The sequence below is a fragment of the Narcine bancroftii genome, chromosome 8 (assembly GCF_036971445.1).
Source record: "Narcine bancroftii isolate sNarBan1 chromosome 8, sNarBan1.hap1, whole genome shotgun sequence".
NCBI lineage: Eukaryota > Metazoa > Chordata > Chondrichthyes > Torpediniformes > Narcinidae > Narcine > Narcine bancroftii.
This window is the reverse complement of record NC_091476.1, coordinates 77,338,089-77,359,272: the sequence shown is the minus strand read 5'-3', so window position 1 is coordinate 77,359,272 and position 21,184 is coordinate 77,338,089. Positions and strand designations below refer to the sequence as shown.

General features: G+C 49.0%; 1 protein-coding gene across 21 annotated transcripts in view; it reads right to left on the bottom strand.

Moving 5' to 3' along the window:
* The window catches only part of LOC138740935 (neurexin-2-like), an 838,414-nt gene that overhangs the window by 337,296 nt on the left and 479,934 nt on the right, over window positions 1-21,184 (bottom strand). For all 21 annotated transcript variants that reach the window (XM_069894295.1, XM_069894297.1, XM_069894296.1 and 18 more), the window contains one exon: window positions 4,242-4,423. In XM_069894295.1, coding sequence (XP_069750396.1) covers window positions 4,242-4,423 — 182 coding nt within the window. The remainder of the gene's footprint in view (window positions 1-4,241; window positions 4,424-21,184) is intronic.

The window sequence follows — 21,184 nt, the reverse complement described above, 5'->3', positions numbered from 1 at the left end:
TTCACTTAACACTGCGGGTGTGAAAAGGCCGATGGATGTGTTGTTCCTGGTTCTCCTGAGCAAGTCCCTGGGAGTCACTATCTGGGAGGATCTCTCTTGGACCCAACACACTAATGGTATTGTGAAGAAAGCCCGTCAGCACCTCTACTTCCTCAGGAGTTTGTGGAGGTTCGGTATGACATTGGAGACCATGGAAACTCTCTACAGATGTACGGTGGAAAGTGCGCTGACCGACTGCATTCACGGCCTAGCACAGGGGCACCAACATCCCTTAGTGGAAAGCTGTGCAAAAGGAAAGGGACACAGTCCAGGACATCACAGGCAAAACCCTCCTCACCGATGAGAACATTCACAGGGAAAGCTGCCATTGGAGAGCAGCAGCGATCATCAAGGACCCACCCCACCCAGCACACACTCTGTTCTCGCTGCTGCCATCAGGAAAGAGGTCCAGGGGCCACAGGACTCGCCCCACCAGGTTTAGGAACAGCTGCTCCTCTCCACCATCAGACTCCTCAATGACAAACTCAATCAGGGACTCATTTACGGACTCTGTACTTCTATTGATTTTTCTCTCTGTTTTGCACAGTCAGTTTGTTTACATTTCTTTATCTGTTTACACGGGCACTATGTGTACAGTTTATTTTTTTCACGACAAATAAGTGGTCATTCTGCCTGGCCCACTGGAAAAATAATCTCAGGGATGTAGGTAATGCTATGTATGCACTCTGACAATAAATCTGAAATCTGAATCTGAACAGGTTTCAGAGTCCAAGCTTATCTCACAGCCACGGGGAAGGGGTCAGAGACTATGGCTGGTAACAAGATCCCTCAAGCAATAAGGCAGGTGGGAATAAGAGCTTCAAGCCTTTGCTTTTCCTGCAGGCCCTGTGAGTGGTGTCCACTTTAATCTTTTCTGTGCAGTCAGTACCCAAGAAGACGTCGATCTGATTAGCTCTGCCAGGGACATGCGTGGAATCTTTTCACGGTTATGATGTGTGATCCTCCCAGTCACTGCCACCTGGCCAGCCAGCTGCATGTTAAATTCAGGCAGAACCCCCCACCCCGGTGGGAAGGCTAGTGTTTATGCTGCAGTTATCCGCAGAAGCCGATTGGCATTCCACTGAGTGGCTGGACTCCTGGGGGTGAGGGCTCAGGCACTTGCTGTTGATGGACTGCTTTAGAAACACTGAAGGCATGTGAGATGTAAGTACAGTCAAAGCCCTGGTATCCAGCACCTACGAGGATTAGGAGATGTATTTTGCTGTTGCTTGAGCTTTACACATACAATGCCTAATGAATACACCTCCATTAAGAATAAACAGTTTAATTCTACCCTGTCCTTACATTGAACAAACTTGACTTGCATGAATATATAAACCTTACTTGATTTTCAGTCACGTTCTTCGAAAACATTTACCCGTCGCTGCATCTGCAGGTTCTTCCCCCTCCACAGAGCCACCCGAAAGACCAACAATAGATAATTAAACCCCCCCCCCCCAGTTTACAGATGAAGCCTCTGACTGGGGGCGACTGAGCAGGGATAAGGAGACACAAAGAGAGTCGCCCCAATGGCGAGCGGCATCGACCCACTCTTCATCCTGGGCGACGTTGTCACACAACCTTACCCACACAGCTTCTATGAGCAGAGCCCAACCAAGGCCCCTGCTAGCTGGATATTTGCTCCCATTTTCACCACAGGTCAATGTATCACCTCAGAGAACATTTACTTCACGTAGAACACTACAGCACAGAAACAGGCCCTTCGGCCCTTCTAGGCCCATTTTTCACCTACTCCCACTGACCTGCACCCAGTCCATAGCCCTCCCCTCCATGGACCTGTCCAAATTCTTCTTCAATGTTAAAATTGAGCCCACATTCACCACTTCAGCTGGCAGCTCATTCCACACCCCCACCGCTCTCTGTTTGAAGAAGTTTCCCCCTAAATCTCTCCCCTTTCACCCTTAACCCATGGCCTCTGGTTTGTATCTCACCTACCTTCAATGGGAAAAGCCGACCTACATTTACTGACTGTCCACCTCATAATTTTAAATACCTCCATCAAATCTCCCCTCATTCTTCTACGCTCCAGGGAATAAAGTCCTCACCTGTTTAACCTTTCCCTGTAACTTAGTTCCTGAAGTCCGGGCAACATCCAAGTAAATCTACTCTGCCCTCTTTCTATCTGATTGGTATCTTTCCTGTAGTTCAGTGACCAAAACTGCACACAATTCTCCAAATTTGGCCTCTCCAATGTCTTAAAAAACCTTACTATAACATCCCAGCTCCTGGACTCAATACTTTAATTTATGAAGTCAATATGTCAAAAGTTCTCTCTACAACCCTGTCCACCTGTGACACCACTTTGAGTGAATATGTATCTTTGTTTCCAGATCCCTCTGTTCTACTGCACTCCTCAGTGCCTGACCATTCACCGCGTAGGTCCTTTTTTGGTTTGTCCTTCCAAATGCAACATTTCTCTGCATTAAACTCCATCGGCCAATTTTCAGCCCATTTTTCCAGCTGGTCCAGATCCCTCTGCAAACTTTGAAAACCTTCTCCGCCGTCCACAACGCCTCCAATCGTGGTGTCATGTGCAAACTTGCTGATCCAATTTCCCACATGATCATCCAGATCATTGATATAGACGTCACACAACAATGGTCCCAGCACCGATCCCTGAGGCACCCCTCGTCACCGGCCTCCAGTCTGAGAAGCATCATTCACCACTACTCTCTGACTTCTCCTGTCCACCTATTGTCGAATCCAGTTCACTACTTCACTATGAATACCCAGCGCCTGAATCTTCCTGACTAACCTCCCCTGTGGGCCTTGTCAAAGGCCTCACTAATGTCCCTGTTGACAACATCCACAGCCTTTCCTTTGTCAGCTTTCCTGGTAACCTCCTCGAAAAACTCTATAAGATTGGTTAAACATGACCTACCATGCACAAAGCCATATTGATTATCCCTAATCAGTTTCTGGCTGTCAAAATACTTGTATATCCGATCTCTGAGAACACCTTCCAATAATTTACCTACTACTGACGTCGGCCTATAATTTACAAGGATACTTTTGGAGCCTTTTTTAGACATGAGCCTCCCTCCAATTCTCCGGCACCTGACCCGTGGCTGAGGACGTTAAACATTTCTGCCAGAGCCCCTGCAATTTCTTCCCTTAAGGTCTGAGGGAATATCTTGTCAGACTCTGGGGATTTATCCGCCATTATTTGCTTTAAGGCAGCGAGCACTTCCTCCTCTTTACTCTGTGTAGGTTCTCCATCTTTCTGTGTGATACAGCAAATCTGAAATTATCTTTGCAGCCAGCGGGAAGTTGTCCATCATAATCCCCTTTTTCTTTAAAACAAACCTTTGATAACAAATGTGTCCAGTGTAATCAGAACACATTTCACATTTGCATTTTGGCTGAGCTGAACGTACAATGCCTTCCATTATGCTTGGGATATTTACACCCTGTATTGCTGTTCATGAAGTCCTCTGCGGACAGTCGTCATTGACGTATCCCCACCTGTCTCCTGAAGAGCGTTTCTGATCTGTTGGACAGGCATTTGGGGACTTTCCCATCAGCAGTGGGGGGGGGGGGGTCTTCCTTGGCCAACCAGTCCCTTTGTGATGACTGACCTCACCAGGACGCTCTTAATGATGTTCCAAACAGTTGATTTTGGTCGTCCTAAAGTCCCTTGTTTTCCAGCCTCATAACGGCTTCCTTGACTTTCATTGGCCCAGCTCTGGTCCTCATGTTGGAAAATGGCAACTACAGGCTCCAAAGCAAAACCCAGCCTCCTTCTACCTGCACCAACACATACCCGGATGCTCACGCATGCCTGTGAAGCCAAATGCCCCAAACACTAAGTTGCCATGGAATGGGGAGACGGGGTATAAACAGGGTACCACACACATGGTCTCAAACCTCTCGCCAATGACACTCAAGAGGAGAAGCCCGTTGGAACTTTCCACCCCACTCAGAGGCTTCCAGGTAAACATGGGCATGAGGAATGGAGGTAAAGTATTAAAAGAGAACCCCAGTAAATCCTCAGTGAGCATAGCACCCCCTGGACCTGCTCTCCAGTGATTAAAACACGACGCAAGCCACCGGCCTCAGGAGGAAAGCGTTTCCACAGTGACCATCCCAACGCAATGAGGCCCCAGACACCAGACCCTTTGTAGGAAAAGCCTTGGAGAGTTCCCGCAGCGCTGCAGAAAATAATGGGGCTGAATACTTACGATGTGGAGCTGTAGGTAGTCTCCCAGGCCAGAGGCACTATCTACTCGAACCAAAATGGCATCCTTCTGTTGCGTGCTGAAGCCCACGGCAAGACGGTCAGCTCGCGTGCTTGGCCGGTCGTTTGGAGGCCATGTGTAGGTGATCAGGGCTCCTCCTCGACCAAAGATGTACGTGGTGCCAGCTGGCAAGAAAACAGAGTCAAAGACACAGATTAGACTGGTACTCAGGGCCATGACTTCAATTATCTCCTTGGTCCATGCTGTCCCTGCTTTTAGAGTCCATGATTGAAGGGCGTAGAGGGAGCTTCACTCAGAGTCTGACCCCAGGAGTGTGTGATGGGATGAAGCGTAGGGAGCTTCACTCTGTCTCTGACCCCGGAAGTGTGTGATGGGACAGTCAGGAAGGAGCTTCACTCTGTGTCTGACCCCGGGAGTGTGTGACAGGAATATGGCAGCCACATTTGGTGTGAACAGGAGTGAAACGGTAGCCGCACTCCAACGAAAACAGCAACTGGTGGATAAATAAAGGAATTATACAAGGGGATGACTCCACTGTTTCTCCAGACGTCCACTGGGAGCACCTAATTTTATTCTGATGTCGTGGCCAGTCCAATCAGACAGGGCCAGACCGGTGGTTGGTTTAAATTTGTCCGTTCAGGGGTTTTCCTTCTGTGAGAGCGGGGGATGCAGGGGGGGGGGCAGGAAGCAGGGAAACATCATGTATTCGTAGTTAGTTGGTGGATATTTGTATATATTGAAGAAATGTGTGATCTGGTTTCTTTTTATTAATGGAAAACGTAAAATAAAATGATGACCTTGCAGTTCAGCGAACCACAGGGACCCACCGAACCCCACAGAAAAATCACGAGTTCTTTTGTCTGCCTTGCAGTCAACAAAAGGAAATTTTGTGTGAAACCACATTTTCTCTTTTATCGCAACTATAAGATAATCTTGAATCTCAGTGAACCTTCCCTGACTGAACCCCACCTGAGTCAGGCAAGGCTACCGGCCACCATCACCTAACCTTCTACAGGAGCTCTATCGAGAGCGTCCTGGCCGGCTGCATCACAGTGTGGGGATGGTGGCTGCAGAGAAATAGATCGGAGGTCAATCCACAGAGTGGCAGAGAGGGTCACTGGAGTCTCCCTCTCAGACGTGATCTACCAGGATCGTTGTCTGAATCATTGAGTAATCCCATCCCTCCCACACACGGCATCTTCTAGCTGCTTCCGTCGGGGAAGAGATCCAGGAGGATCAGAGCCAGCTGAGGAACAACTTCTTCCCATGGGCTGGGAGAACGCTGAACAACCAAAGGAACTGCTCACACTGACCCTCCGAGACCCTCATATTCATGAAACAATATTTATTTGTATATATGGATACTTGTCCTGTGTCTGTACGTGTGTTATGTCTGGGAGTGTGTCTGAGTGTTTTGCACCAAGGACTGGAGAACGCTGTTCTGTCGAGTTGTACTTGCACAATCACATAGCCATAAACTTGAACTAATCAATACGCGAACAAGTCTGGGGCTAATGCTAACACCTCAACGAAGTTGAGCATTGCGAAAAGTCAGAGACCCCCAGCATGGCCCTGTCGCTGTAATGAAGTTTACTGTGAACAGATTGTGTGTCTGATTTGCATTTTGCTGAAATGTGCTCTCTATTTTTAATTGTAATGCACAAAAATTGAAATATTAACTATTCCACTGAGACATGATTTCCAATCTACACACAGAACTCATTCTCAACCTCCTGAACAGGTTGTCGCCCAGAGACGGAGCCACTGGCTGGAAGCAGTTCTGGAATGTGCCCAGAACACAAGGTCAAGAGAGTGAGGCAGTGGGAGAGACTGCCAAGCCTGCCATTCACCGGTGATCTGCCCCAGCCCTCAGAATCAGAGTTTATTGTCATGAACATGTCACGAAATTCGTTGTTTTACACCAGCTTCACAGAGCAAAATTTACATTTAAAAATAAATAAATTGGTGCAAAGAAGAGAAAGCGAGGCCATGTCTGGGGGTTGTTGCCCATTCAGGAATCTGGTGGCGGAGGGGAAGAAGCCGTCCTTGTGCCACTGGGGCCTCGTCTTCAGGCTCCTGGACCTCCTTTCCGAGGGGAGCAGAGTGACGAGGGCATGGCCTGGGTGGTGGGGGGTCCTTGAGGACACCAACCCTGTCCTGTCCCGTGCTGAGGGGCATGGGGCACTTGAGAAACTCTGAATGTTGCCTTCGGAAGCCTGAAGCCGCCCGCAAGAGGGGGTGGAGAGGTGAAAGACCCAAGGGAGGTACACCAGCTCACTCAAGCATCAAGACAAAATGGTCAAATGCCATTTTTCCAGACATACAGCACGGTAACAGGCCCATGCCGCCCAGTTTCACCCAAATAGCCTGCAATCCCCGATACATTTGGAACAGGAGACCCTGGGTGAATCCCACACAAACACGGGGAGAATGTGCAAATTCCTTACAGAAAGCACCGGATTCAAACCCCGGTCCCGATCGCTGGCTCTGCGACAGCGGTACGCAAAACCGCTATGCCAAACAGACTGCCCATCACAGGCATCACCCCAGGGGCGTAGCCAGATTCTAACATTGGGGGGGCAGCGAGCTCATAGCATACCTGATGGTGGGTCTGTGGTGGGCTGCACTGCTTTTTCGGCAGCAGGAGGAGGAGGGTATCGGAGTGGGGAGGCGGAGGCATGGTGGACTGGTGTGAGGGGTCGGAGGTGCCACAAATGTAAAATTAGCTTCACCTGCACCCCCCTCTCTCTACACCACTGCACCATCCCCCCAATATGTTGCAGTCCCCCACAATAGAGGCTCCCAACCCCTCCCTACTGCAGGCAGCAGGTAAATATCCAGGAGAAATCCCTCCCAAATCCAATATAACAAATCCAAACACCATGAACAATTTGTTCAGGAATTTGAGGATGAGTTCCATGTTTAAATTGGAAATTATACCCCAGTGGAATACATAATATTTCAATTTTTAAGCCTAGTAATTAAAAAAAACTAAACACTTTCGGAAAAGACAAATCTGCACTCGTGATTTGTTCCATATAATCTGTTGTCATGGTGACTGAGTTGGGCGGAAACGGCAGGCGCAGTAGGGCAGGGTGTGCAAATAAGTCTCTGCCTACAACTCGCAGGGTGAGATGTGGCTGGGAGGTCACAAGATATGGGGGCAGAAGAAGGTCCATCGACCCATTGAGCCTGCCCCGCTATTCTCTCATGAGCTGATCCATCTCCCCGCTCAGCCCCACTCCCCATAACCCTTGATGCCTTGACTCATCAAATCCGTGTCGATCTCTGCCTTAAATACACCCAGCGGCCTCACTTCCATGGCCACCTGTGCCAACAAGTTCCACAGACCCTCTGGCTGAAGATATTTTTCTGTTTTAAAGTGACGGCCTTCTATCCTGAAGTTGTGCCCCCGGTCCTCAACTCCTCGACTGCTCAAAGACGCAGCATGACTGCACTTATTAAGTAGCCTATGAGCTCTACTTCAGATGGTGACCAAGCAATCCCTGGGCTCCTCACATTTCTTGTGCAACAAGTTTAGTCAACCTTGTATCAGCAATATTATGCCATTAAACATGTTAAATTCAATACAAGTTATTTTAGGGGCAGCGCGGTTACCGTAGAGGATAGCGCGATGCTGTTACAGCGCCTCCTCAACTGGAATTCAAATCCCGCGCTGTCTGTAAGGAGTTTGTATGTTCTCCCCGTGTTTGCGTGGGTTTCACCAGGGGGCTCCGGTTTCCTCCCACACTTCAAAATGTACCAGGGGTTGGACAGCAATTGGGAGTAATTGGGCGGCACGGACTCGTGGGCCGGAAGGACCTGTCACTGCGTTGGATGTTTAAAATAAACAAAATGCATCTTCAATTTCCTCCGTGATACAGCAAATCTGAAATGATCTTTGTGTCCCCACTTGAAGTTCCCCAATTCTTTTTTCAGGAAGCCAACGATTTGAGAATGTTTGTGGTGGTGTAAATGGAGGGCAACGGTCTTCTGCAGACCCCACTTTGAAAGTGCATTGTGGGTGAAAAACAACTTGGTAAGGAACAAGCTATAAGACATGTAGAAGAAGCTGCAAATGAATTTCAAAATAAAAAAGAAATCAATCAATCGTAATGAGATTAGCAACAAAACGACTTCAGGTCAAGTGCACTGCGGATAAATGCACCTTTTCCCTATGATGAAAGAGAGAATTATTCAAGATGATCTCAGAGAAAGATAGAACCGTGGAATATGACAGCACAGAAACCGGCCCTTCGGCCCTTCTAGTCTGTGCCGAACCATTTTCTTTTGGCCTAGTCCCACTGACCTGCACCCAGTCCATATCCTTCCACACCCCTCCCCTCCATCGACCTGTCCAAATTCTTCTTAAAGTTAAAATTGAGCCCACATTCACCACTTCAGCTCATTCCACACCCCCACCGCTCTCTGTGTGAAGAATCTCCCCTTCAACATTTCCCCTAACCCATGACCTCTGGTTTGTATCTCACCCACCCTCAGTGGAAAAAGCCAACCTACATTTACTCTGTCTGTCCCCCTCACAATTTTAATTCCCTCCATCAAGTCTCTCCTATTTCTTCTACGCTCCAGGGAATAAAGTCCTCACCTGTTTAACCTTTCCCTGTAACTCAGTTCTTCAAGTCCAGGCAACATCCCAGTAAATCTTCCTCTGCAGATGAAGAGGAATTATGCCAAATGCCCATCTCCTGCCCGACGTAGAAATGATCACTGGTTTCCCACACAACATATCCGTGGTAGATCGTCATGGAATTATATTCATGCAAGGGTGAGAAGTGCACAGTCGTGCACTTTGGTAGAAGGGGAGGGGTTTGAATTGACGGGGATTAAGGGCTACGGGGAGAAGGCAAGGGAGGATGGATCAGCACACGGTTAGTATGGCAGGGCAGATTCGATGGACCAATTGGCCTACCTCTGCTCTTATATCTTGTGATCATGTGGTGTCTATCGCACCTGGATACACATCAGCCCAATGGGGGGTGGGACAGACAAGAGGTACCTTGCAGCACACTGACACAGATTAGACCAAATCCTTGGTTCCCGAGAGTTTCTCCCTCTCTACTCTCTACACTCAATCGTGATTGGCATGAACTTGCTCTCAATATCTCTTCCAAGTCTTATACCAACAATCTGTGGAGCATGGTGGAGCACATGCTCCCTCCTGGAGAATGAGAAAATTCCAGAGTTGTCTTCTCAGAGAGAAGAAATTCCTTCCTGTGAGACAGAGTAAATGTAGGTCGGCTTTTTCCACTGAGGGTGGGTGAGAAATGAACCAGACGACGTGAGGGAGGGGTTAAGGGTGAAAGGGGAAAAGTTTAGGGAGAACTTCTTTACACAGAGAGTGATGGGGGTGTGGAACGAGGGGAATGCGGGTTCAGTTTGGACAGGTCCAAGGTTGGGAGGGGTATGGAGGCTACGAATGGGTTCAGGCCAGTGGTTCGAAGATAGTTAGGACCAGACTAGGAGGGCCAAAGGGCCTGTTTCTGTGCTGTAATGTTCTATGGTTCTATCTCCACAGAAACCTGCAATGGAGACGCCTGGTTTTAGACATCTGCATGAGGGGAAACGTCCTGTCAGTATCCAGTCTCAGTCCCCTTTTGAATTCTATGATGCATTGCCATGACCACCGGCTTTCCCACAGATGATCAGCGGAAACCCTCAACCGTTCGTCATCAGACAACCCCGACCTCCCAGGAATCAGCTGGTGACCCACCCCTACACTGCGTCCAACGTGCATGTCCCCCAATACCATACGCAGCGCTCCAGGGCACTCCCAGCGACCTGCACAATTACAGTGTCACTCGCAAATGCACAGAGATGCTGGAGGAAGTCGGCCAGACTCGCAGCGTCCACAGGAGGGGAAAATCTATTACCGACGTTCCAAGCCCGAGGCCAAAACCTTGAAAGGCTCAAGCCTGAAACGTCGGTGATAGATCTTCCCCTCCTGTGGGCACCGCGAGACTGGCCGACTTCCTCCAGCATCTCTGAGGGTTTTCCTACGACCGCAACATCTACTGACTGTCGTGTTTCACAGCAACAAGTGTAACTGCCCCACTCCACTCCTTCTGCATCCAGGGGTAGCTCTTGGACGAGGGGATGTGCTCCAGCCCCGTAACTTCTTCTAAGATTCTCTCAGTGATGGCAAAGGTTCTAGGGTTGAGTTTCACTCTCGCCCTGACCTGCTCTTCCAGCGACCAAGAGGAACAGAAGTGGACTGACCCTCTGCTTGTGTGCTATTACAGCCCATGTTCACACCACACTGCCTCAGATTTCAGGCAAGCCACACACGTGCAGGATCAGAGCCAGTGGACAGTGCAGGTCTGGGGGGAATGTCTGTGCCTGGTTAGCTCTGAAATTGGAGCCATTAGGGGTATCGGGAGCGTTAGGTACCCCTACGAGTACTGGCATCCTCAATGAGGATGGGAATCTTTCAATATAGCTGTGGTACTGGGTTGTATAAAGGAAGGGGATGAGTCAGCACACAGGATGGAGGTTGAAAACTTGGGCCCCATCAACAACCTCGCACTTGATGTCACCCTCCCCCCCCCCCCCCATCGTCAAGAATATCTACGGGGAACGCTGTCATCAGAGAGCAGCAGCGATCATCAAGGATCCACACCCCCCAGTACACGGTCTGTTCTCACTGCTGCCATCAGGATAGAGGTCTAGGGGCCACAAGACTCGCACCACCAGGTTCAGGAATAGCTGCTCCCCCTCCATCGTCAGACTCCTCAACGACAAACTCAATCAGGGACCCATTTGAGGAATTTATTGATTTTTCTCTCTCTATTTTACACAGTCAGTTTATTTACATTTATCTGTTTACACGTGTACGTTGTGGACAGTATTTTTTGCACTACCAATAAGTGGTAATTCTGGCTGGCCCGCAGGGAAAAGAATCTCAGGGTTGTATGTGATGTCATGTACGGACTCTGGAAATAAATCCGAATATGAAAATCTGAATCTGTCTAATCGGTGCAAACATGACGCTGGGGAAACTCAGCAGGTCAGACAGCATACTTTAAAAGATACATAACCAACATTTTGAACGTGAGCCATTCAAATAGCTATGGTGTCTACAGATTTTCACGTTTTACTGCGATCCAATTAGTGTTAGGTTCTGTAGTGATCTGATGGAGCATTGTACCCTTGTGAATCTCCCTCCTCACCGTCTCATCACACACTCCCGGGGTCAGACACAGAGTGATGCCTCCCTCCACACCCATCCCATCACACACTCCCAGTGCATGGATTAAATACGGAATGAAATTTCCTCTGCACTGTTCCTCATGTACTTCTGCAACTGCCCTTCCTCAGATTGCTGGACCCTCTAATTGTGTAATAGAGCAGTACGAGTGGCGTAACGGTTAGCACACCATACAGCCCCAGTAACTAGGTCTATGGTTCGAATCCCATGCTGTTTGTCCGTTCTCCCCGTGTCTGCGTGGGATTCCATTGGGGACTTCAGTTTCCTCCTATCCTTCAATACGTACTAGGGATTATTGGGTGACATGGACACATGGGCTGGAAGGGCCAGTTACCGTGCTGTATGTCTAAATTCAAATTTAAGTAATTCCCAATACAAATTGTCCGCGAACAAAGAGAGGACTTCGTCATTGCAGAAACGGAGGGAAATCGTGCTGTCGTGGATGGAGATGAGTAACAAACCAAGGCCACCACTGTTATCATTTCATGAAACCTCGGGCTTTAACAGACTGAAAGAGAGATAATTAAGCTTTTCATAAAACTCGCTTAACCAGCTGCCTGCCAGCACTTGAAGTATGGGACCAGTTTTGGCTTATCCTGGCATTAAAATCCATTTAAATAGAGCAGTAATTCAATAAAATAATCTAGTTCTTAATCAAATACGCATTGCATTGTGGAAGAAAAAAGTTAACTCACTTATTTAATAACGCAAGGCATATCCATAAATTATCTCCTTCCCTTTAATGTGGACTATGTCAATGGAACCAATTATCTCCCCCATTCTGAGCTGAACAAACAACACAGCAGATAATTTGAAATGGGGAAGAGATGGAGGAAGTGTTAATGGAGGTTCCAATTCCATTGAACAGAAACATTCCTATTCATAGGCTCCTATCTCACTCTTTCTTTTCTATCTCCTCCCCTTATTTTCTCCATTCTCCTCTCTCTCTCTATCTCTGGAGGTCTCTGTCTCTCTCTCTCTCTCTCTGTCTCTCTCTCTCTCTCTCTCTCTCTCTCTCTCGCACTCTTTCTCTCTCTCTCTTTTTATCTCTCTTTCTGACCACTGAATTCTAGAATTTCAGCTAAAGTCAATTAAGGATCAGTCAATGCTCTTCCGCCAAATTGCACTTCCAGCCTCAACCACCCCAGTTCCCTCACCTGGGAGAGGACTGACGTGCTGTTTCCGCTATGATTGAGTAGACAATCCCTCCCTCACCCCGACAGGAGCAGCTGGAAGACGCTGTGTGCAGGGGGGAAGGGGTCCTCAGCGATTTTGCACTCCCACTTCAGATACGATCCCAGTAGATCATGTCGATGGAGGCGGGGAAAGCGAGACCCCCATTGATCTACTCTTATGGTCCTGTGGATTGACCTCCGATTCATTTCTCTGCAGCAACCGTACCACCAGATCAGTCAAAATAATAGACCAGTGCAGACTCAAAGGGCTTGCATTCTGTACGGTAATGTTCCAATTAATAGTTCTAATTGCACCAGTCTGACCATGTGGTGGTGTGGGATCTGGGTGTGCACAGATAGGATAGCATCTTTGTAAACCTACCATAGCAAAGACAGGCTGCTTCATGAATTTTCCCCACAATGACATCAACTCTTTGGCTCACAAACCTTTCTTCATTCTGATTAAGAATGTGTAGTTCTCTGCCTGGGGAACACACCTCACGAACCAGCCAAATCCATTGACAGAATTAAACCACCCCCTCTGGGAATGGAAACCGGGCCTCAGATTGAAGCTGGAAAGAAGCCTGCGGTGCACAGTAAGATCCCAACATAGCAACGTGATTGGCAGGTCAACCCTTTGTGTGGTTTGACTGAGAATGAACATTGGCCTCTCAGAGAATATTCCCTGCCACTTTGTCCAAGCAAGGCAAGGGATTTTTTACACAAGGCAAAAGGGTACAAAAGACCTCAGTCCCAGGTGTCAGCTGTGCAATGAATTGGGATTCACTGGTTCGGGTGTGGTGCTGATGGCCGGCTCCACTCTATCCGCTCACATATAACTCTGGTTTCCCACCTAAACCCAGAACCCTTCAGTCATGAGAAGTTTTATTCACACTACAAGCTGAAAACCCCCATCACTGCTGTGCTCACTGGACTTGGATGAAACAAATAACATTCTCATGAACCATAAGATATAGGAGCAGAAATAGGCCATTCAGCCCATCGAGTCTGCCCCGCCACTCAATCATGGGCCGATCCGTTTCCCCACTCAGACCCACTTCCTGGTTTTCTCCCCATAACCTTTGATGCCCTGGCTAATCAAGAACCTGCCTTTAATACACCAATGACCCGGCCTCCACAACCGCCCGTGGCAACAAATTCCACAGATTCACCGCCCTCTGGCTGAAGAAATTCCTCCACGTCTCTGTTCTGAGTGGATGGCCTTCAATCCCAAAGTTGTGCTCTCTTGTCCTGACTCTCCCACCGTGGGGAACAACCTTTCCACATCTAACCTGTCCACGGCTTTCAACATTCAAATGTTTCAATGAGATTCCCTTCATTGTCCTAAATCCCAATCAGTTCAGGCCAAGACCTGTCAAATGCTCCTCGTATAATAATCCTTTCATTCACTGGCTGGTGTGTGGGGAGGGTTTTTCATCTTGTAGGAGCACCTAGAATGAGGTTAACAGAACACAATTAGCCAAAGGGCCTGTACTGTGTTGTACCGCATTCTGGTTAAAAATAAGGGGTTACCTGTTTAAGACAGAGAGCTGATGAATCTTTGAACTCTTGGGAATGGGGAGTTGGGGTCAGCTCAACTGTGCTCTTATTGAGTGGGACAGTAAATTGAAGGGCCGAATGGTCTCCTATGCTTGCGATCCACACATCCCCACGCAGTGTTTGCTCAGGGTCAGAGGTGAGAGCATTCAGGAGAGATGATGTCCATCCCTTGTACAACCAGGCAGAGGACGCCCAGTGAGCATCCTCTGGACTACAGATGCTTCCTTCGCCAACGCATTCATGGTGGTACTCAGTGGAGGGAGGAGAGCATCGCTGTGGCCTGTGGTCTCGCAGCCTCCGCCACATTTCTACCCCCCCCCCCCCACTTTACCACGGACATTTCTTGGATAATTCCTACTGAAAATGGACAATAGAAACCACTCTCAGCAATTGGACGGTAAGTGGAGGTTGTAATTGCATCAAAACAGAAATAACTGAACAGCCAGGCCTGCACTAATCACAGAAAACTGGTGGGCTCGACTCCGGAAAACTGGTGGGCTTGTCTCTGGAAAATCCTCTTGTTAAACCTTGGATAACTGCAATTTCCACTTCTTCACCCTGATTGCCCAGGCAAGTAATCGTCATTCAACTGGACTCAGTGCTTTCAGTCGCTCTGCTCTTGAGTGGTTTGCAGGGATGGTGGCTTGAAGGGGGCAGGAGGAGATGTGGTAATGATGAGACCACTCTGAGGTTGGCAAATCAGAAGGTTCTTTTTTAAAGTAGAAGTACAGTGCGGTAACAGGCTGTTTTGGCCCACGAGTCCGGGCCGCCCAATTACACCCCATTAACACATTTGCTGGTGTCAGAGCTGAGCAATTGTTCAGCAAAAGGAGGTGTGAGGCTCTCCTTCCGGCCGTTAGCCAACATGTCCCCCTTGGGCAAGGTGTAGAACCTGTTTAGCCTCCCAATCCGGTTCACGGGAAGCCAAGGATTGCAGATGCTGGATGGTTTTTACAGGCAGGTTCTACAAATTGGAATTAATGGTTGTAAAACTGAAAACTCTGGGCAGATGAATCTGCTGGTCAATGGCCAGGGTGGCCTGTCCAGTACGGACACTGCACCTGAAACCCCCTCAGCACTTTTCCTCTTGTATAATCATGAACTCAGCAATGACAAGGGTCTCAGCTCAAAGATGGAGCCTTCGCCGAAGGGGAACAGGGGAGGCAACAACTACAATTCGGAGGGTCAGGGATTGTGACGGATGGAGACATGGTCACCCCACGCCGAACGACATGGCACCTGAACAATAATGAACCCACACCCTTCTGCCCTCCCCAACATGGTACATTTTTGAATGGTGGGAGGAAACCAGAGCCCCCAGATAAAACCTACACAGACCTGGAGAGAACGTACAAATTATAGGAGCAGATGTTGGCCCATCAAGTCTTCCCCGCCATTCTAATCATGAGCTGATCCATCGTCCCACCCAGCCCCACTCCCCAGCATAACCCTTGATGCCCTGACTAATCAAATCCCTGTCAATCTCTGCCTTAAATACACCCAACAACCTCACTTCCACGGCCGCCCGTGGCAACTCGTTCCAAACTCCCAACCCTCTGATTAAAGATGGACACCCTTTTATCCTGAAGTTGTGCCCCCTTGTCCTGGACTCCCCGACATGGGAAACATCCTTGCCACATCGACTCTGTCCAGGCCTTTCAGTATTTGAAATGCCTCTTTGAAGACCCCCCTTCATCCCTCTGTACCCTATCAAGTACAGTCCAAGAACCGACAATCGTTCCTCATACATTAACCCTTTCATTCCTGGTATCGTTCTATTAAATCTTCTCTGATACTCCTCTGCAGTGCAGATGAGATGATCGTCGTGGGCTGGGTGCTCTGTAAAGGAAGCAGTGATCTCCGTTGATGAACATCCCAGCCAGCTCTGTAACATAGGACCTCTCTATGGGCTGTCCCCTGGGCCACAGCATCATCTGCTGCTGGGAGATGCACAACACACCTTGGAGTGTCTGTACCATCTTCCTGAGGAAGGAGCTGCTCACAAGCTGATGCATATAGGGTGCCGAGGTTCCCACTGAAACCTGGTGCAGGCAAGATGTCAGAAAGTGAACAGTCATGCGCTTTGGTAAGAGAAATAAATGGGTAACTATTTTTAAAATGAGGAGAAAATTGAAGATCCCCAGATGCGAATGGAGCTGGGATCCTCGTCCAGGATGGGCCTGAAGGTGAACTTGCAGGTTGAGTCAAGGGTGAAGAAGGCAAATGCTGGCGTTTGTTTCAAGAGGACTAGAATCTAAGAGCAGGGTTGGGATGCTGAGGCTCTATCAGGCCCTGGTGGGGCCTCGCATGGAGAATTGTGAGCAGTTTTGGGTTCCTCATTTAAGAAAGGATGGGCTGATGTTGGAGAGGGTTCGGAGGAGGTTCATGAGGACGATTCCGGGAATGAAAGGGTTATCATACGAGGAGTGTTTGACAGCTCTTTGCCTGTACTCGTTGGGATTTAGGAGAATGAGGGGGGATCTCATGGAAACATGTGGAACGTTGAAAGGTGGGACAGAGTTGACGTAGAAACGTTGTTCCCCTCAATGGGAGAGTCCAAGACAAGAGGGCACAACCTCAGGATTGAAGGGCGTCCATTCAGAACAGAGACACGGAGGAATTTCTTCAGCTGGAGGGTGATAGATCTGTGGAATTTGTTGCCACAGGCGGTTAGTGAAGGTTATACAACCGACGTTTCAGGACTGAGCCCTGAAGCAAAGGTACAAGCAAAGAACAAGAAGACGTTAGAATAAAGACTGAAGACCGGCCAGGGGAGGGGTCCGGACCAATGAAAGGTGTTGATTGGATACGATAAGAGAAGGGAGAATTTATTTTGGCTCCGAGAAAGGAGACAGAGGGAAAAGGGGAGAGAGAGAGAGAGAGAGAGAGAGAGAGAGAGAACGCGGGGGAAAAGTGATGGGGAAACCTGCCTGTCTTGCTGAGTATCGCAAGCTTTCTCGCTGTTTGTTTCAGATTTCCATCATCTGCCGTTTTTTGTTTTCCACAAGGAACGACGACCAGCAACAGACGGGAATGAGTTGACAAAGTGACTTGTGCAACGGTGGGGTTAGAGTTTGCATAGCTGCCCAAGAAACCCAGTGTAACGGGAGTCCGCAGCAGCCTGGGCTGAACCCCAGAGTGTGACAAGTGAATAATGAGAACTGTCTGAAGGGTCGGGATCCTGGTGGCATTTACCGAAACATAATGGCCTTAATGCATTTGTAGACACCAAACTATTATGTTGCTAAGCAACAGGAGAAGATAATGCATCAATACATTTTAGGCCTGGCACATTATAGCCGTGTCCCTGCTGATAAATACCATCTCCAGGTATTTCTAATAAATTAGCACTTATCAATTTTCACTGAGGATGACTGCTTAGGCCAATTTATGTACCCTGCTGGTAAGTTAACTCCAGGCCAGGGTCGGAGGGGGGGGGGGGGGGGGGGGGAGGGGAGGAGAGAGAGAAGGAGGGGGGAGGTGCTGTGATATATGTGGAAAGAGAGGAGAGGTGTAGGATAGAGATGAGAGAGGGGGTAAGAGACAGAGAGTGAGAGAAAGGGCAAGAGAAGGAGAGAGAAAGAAAGAGAGAGGTGGTATGATTGATCAGGTAAAAGGAGAGGTGGTGTGATGAGAGATGGGGTGAGATGGAGAGTAAAGAGAAAGTGAGTGAGAGAGAGGGCAAGAGAAGGTGAGAGGGAGAGAAAAGGAAAGAGTAAGAGATGGTATGATAGATAAGGTAAGAGGAGAGGAAAAGAGAGGGAGAGTGAGGTGGTGTGATAGAGAGAATAAGAGAAGGAGAGTAGGAGAGAGAGAGAGGAAGAGGGAAGGGGAAGGTAGGGGAGAGGGAGGGGAGAGAGATGGGTAGATTGGGAGAAAAAGGGAGAGGGGAGGGGAGGGAGAGAGGGGAGGGGAAGAAGAGAGAGGGGAGAGGGAGAGGGGAGGGGAGGGAGAGAGGGGAGGGGAAGAAGAGAGAGGGGAGAGGGAGAGGGGAGGGAGAGAGGAAGAGAGAGAGGGTAGGGAGGAGAGGGAGAGAGGGGTGGGGAGGAAGAGAGAGAGAGGGAGAGAGGGGAGAGAGGGGTGGAAGAGAGAGAGGGAGGGGGAGGGGAGGGAGAGAGGGAGGGGAGGAAGAGAGAGGCAGAGGCAGAGAGGGGAGGGGAGGGGAGGAAGTGACAGAGGGAGAGAGGAGAGGGAGGAAGAGAGGGGAGGGGAAGAGGGAGAAGGGAGGGGAGGATGAGAGGGGAGGGGGAAAGGGAGGGGAGGGGGAGGGGGAGGGGAGGAGGGAGAGAGAGAGGGGTGGAGAGGAAGAGAGAGAGAGGGAGAGAGGGGAGGGGAGGGAGCGAGAGGGAGAGATGGGAGGGGAGGAAGAGAGAGAGGGAGAGAGGGGAGGAAGAGAGGGGAGGGGAGAGGGAGAGGGGAAGAGGGAGAAGGGAGGGGGAGGAAGAGAGAGAGAGGGAGAGAGGGGAGGGGAGGGAGAGAAAGAGGGGAGGAGGAGAAGAGAGAGGTAGAGAGGGGAGGGGAGGAAAAGAGAGAGGGGAGGGGGAGGTAGAGTGGGAAAGAGGGGAGGGGAAGTGGAGAGAGAGGGAGAGAGGAGAGGGGAGGAAGAGCGAGAAGAAAGAGGGGAGATGGAGAGTGTATAAAGGGAGAAAGAGGAGGCAGGAGGAAGATGGTGAGAGTGAGGGGGAGAGGGGAAAGTAGTATGGAAGCGACTGAACCATGATGCCTTGAATCAGAGTCCAACGGTTGATGCAGACCCACTGAAACCCAAACAGTTCCTTTCCTCCCACAGATGCTGGTCAGTCTGCTGGGATCTTGTGGCAGATCGCTATATATTCCAGTGTGTGCAGGAATGCTTTGCTTAGCAAAAACAATGGAGCTGGAGTAGACGATCCCATGCCACCAAAGCCTGACCTTGCAGTCAGAGGCAGAGAGAAAGGGTGAGGGAAGATTGATTTGTTCGTTCATCAGAAACAGCTGTCCATCCAGCCCATTGAGTCTGCCCCGCTGTTCAATGAATGAACTGATGACAGGCTTATCTCCACCGACCTGCCTTTTCCCCATGTCCCTTAATTCCCCGACAATGTAAAAATTTATCCAACCTGGTCTAAAATATATTTACTGAGCTCTTCCCCCATTGTTGGAATGGGCAGTGAATTCTACAGATTCCCCCCCCCCCCCCGGGAAAAGCAGTTTTGTAGGAGTGTAAATTAAAAATTATATCCAAAAATAAAGCAAACACTCACAAGTTTTAACGCTCATAAAATGGGCATTCCCTTTCTTTATTTCACTCACATCCAACCATTGCTAACAGTCTCCCTTCCTCCTCCCAGCACAAACCCCACGCCACCTCTCTTGACTATACATTGGCTTTATTCACACACCGCAAGTCTTCTCCATGACTGCCCGTGCATGTGACCAACGCTGGCCGGCATCACCTCCCACACGCGTAACACTGAGCGAACTCTCACGGCGTCAGGTCACGGTATAAATGCCACCATGACAGTTCGTCCACATCTCCATCCTAAATCAATGATGAGGCTATGTCCCCCGGTCTCAGCTACCAGTGGGAAGCACCTCCCCATCTCTATCGTATCAATGTCTATCATAATTTTATATATTTCTGTAAAATCCACAGACAATTCACTCTCTCCTCACTGGCTAACCATCCTCATCTCTGGTGAAAAACCTCCTATCTGACATAACTGCCTCCCATGAGATGCAGCTCAAAACTTGGAAATGCATGCCTGCTTGCTGACACCTTGGGAGAGAAGTCCCAGGTCAATGCATCAACCAACCAAGTCAGGTGTGTTGCACGAAAACATGGTATGAGCCTTGTCAAACACGCAGAGGTCAAACCCACACTTTCTTTAGTAGGCAAACCCTAACCCTAATTCTCAACCAGCCTTCAGCCTTCCGCTGGATCCAGCAAACCTTTCCCCTTCTCTACCAGGACTCCCACTGTCCAAGTTCCGGTTCCAGAGTATGGTTTCACAGATCATAAAACATTACAGCACAGTACAGACCCTTCAGGCAATGATGTTGTGCTGACCTATATAATCCTACCAAAAAAAATAAACTCTTCCTACACCGTAACCCTCTATTTTTCTTCCATCCATGGGTCTAAGTGTCTCCTAAATGCCATTAACATTCCAGGCCCCCACAACTCTCCGTGTAAAACAATTTACCCCTGACGTCTCCCCTAAACTTCCCTCCCTTCACTTTGTACATATGTCCTCTGGTGTTTGCTGATCCAGCCCTGAGAAACAGGCGCTGGCCGTCCACCCTATCTTGTAGACTTCTATTAGGTCTCCTCTCATCCTTCTACGCTCCAGAAAGAAAAGTCCCAGCTCTGCTAACCTGGCCTCATGAGGCTTGTTTCCCAATCCAGACAACATGCTGGGGTAAATCTCCTCTGCCCCCTCTCCACAGTGTCCCCAACCTTCCTGTAATGAGGTGACCAGAACTAAATACAATATTGTTAGTAAAAACACGACGCTGGAGAAACTCAGCAGGTCAAACAGTGTCCTTTATAGAGCAAAGATAAAGGTACAGAACCAACACTTCAGTTTTGATCCCTTTATCTTTGCTACATAGAGGACCTTGTCTGATCTGCTGAGTTTCTCCAGCATTGTATTTTTACTTCAACCACTGTGTCTGCAAACATTTGGTTTTTTTTTCTGCAACATTCAAACTGGGGTCTCACCAGAGATTTGTAGAGTTGCAACATAACCACTCAACTCCTGAACTCAATCCCCGACTAATGAAGCCCTGCGTCTCATGGACCTTCTAAACTATCCTATCAACTGCATGGTGACCTGGTTCAGAGACCCACTCAGATTCTGAGAGTGACCAGGGACCTCATCAGAGGACAGGAAAGACCCCAGCTCCTCAGTGCTCTGGCCCAGACCAAAAACCCTTCAATCCTTTCTTCTGAATGCCTGAGGACACCGTGAGTCAGTAAGATG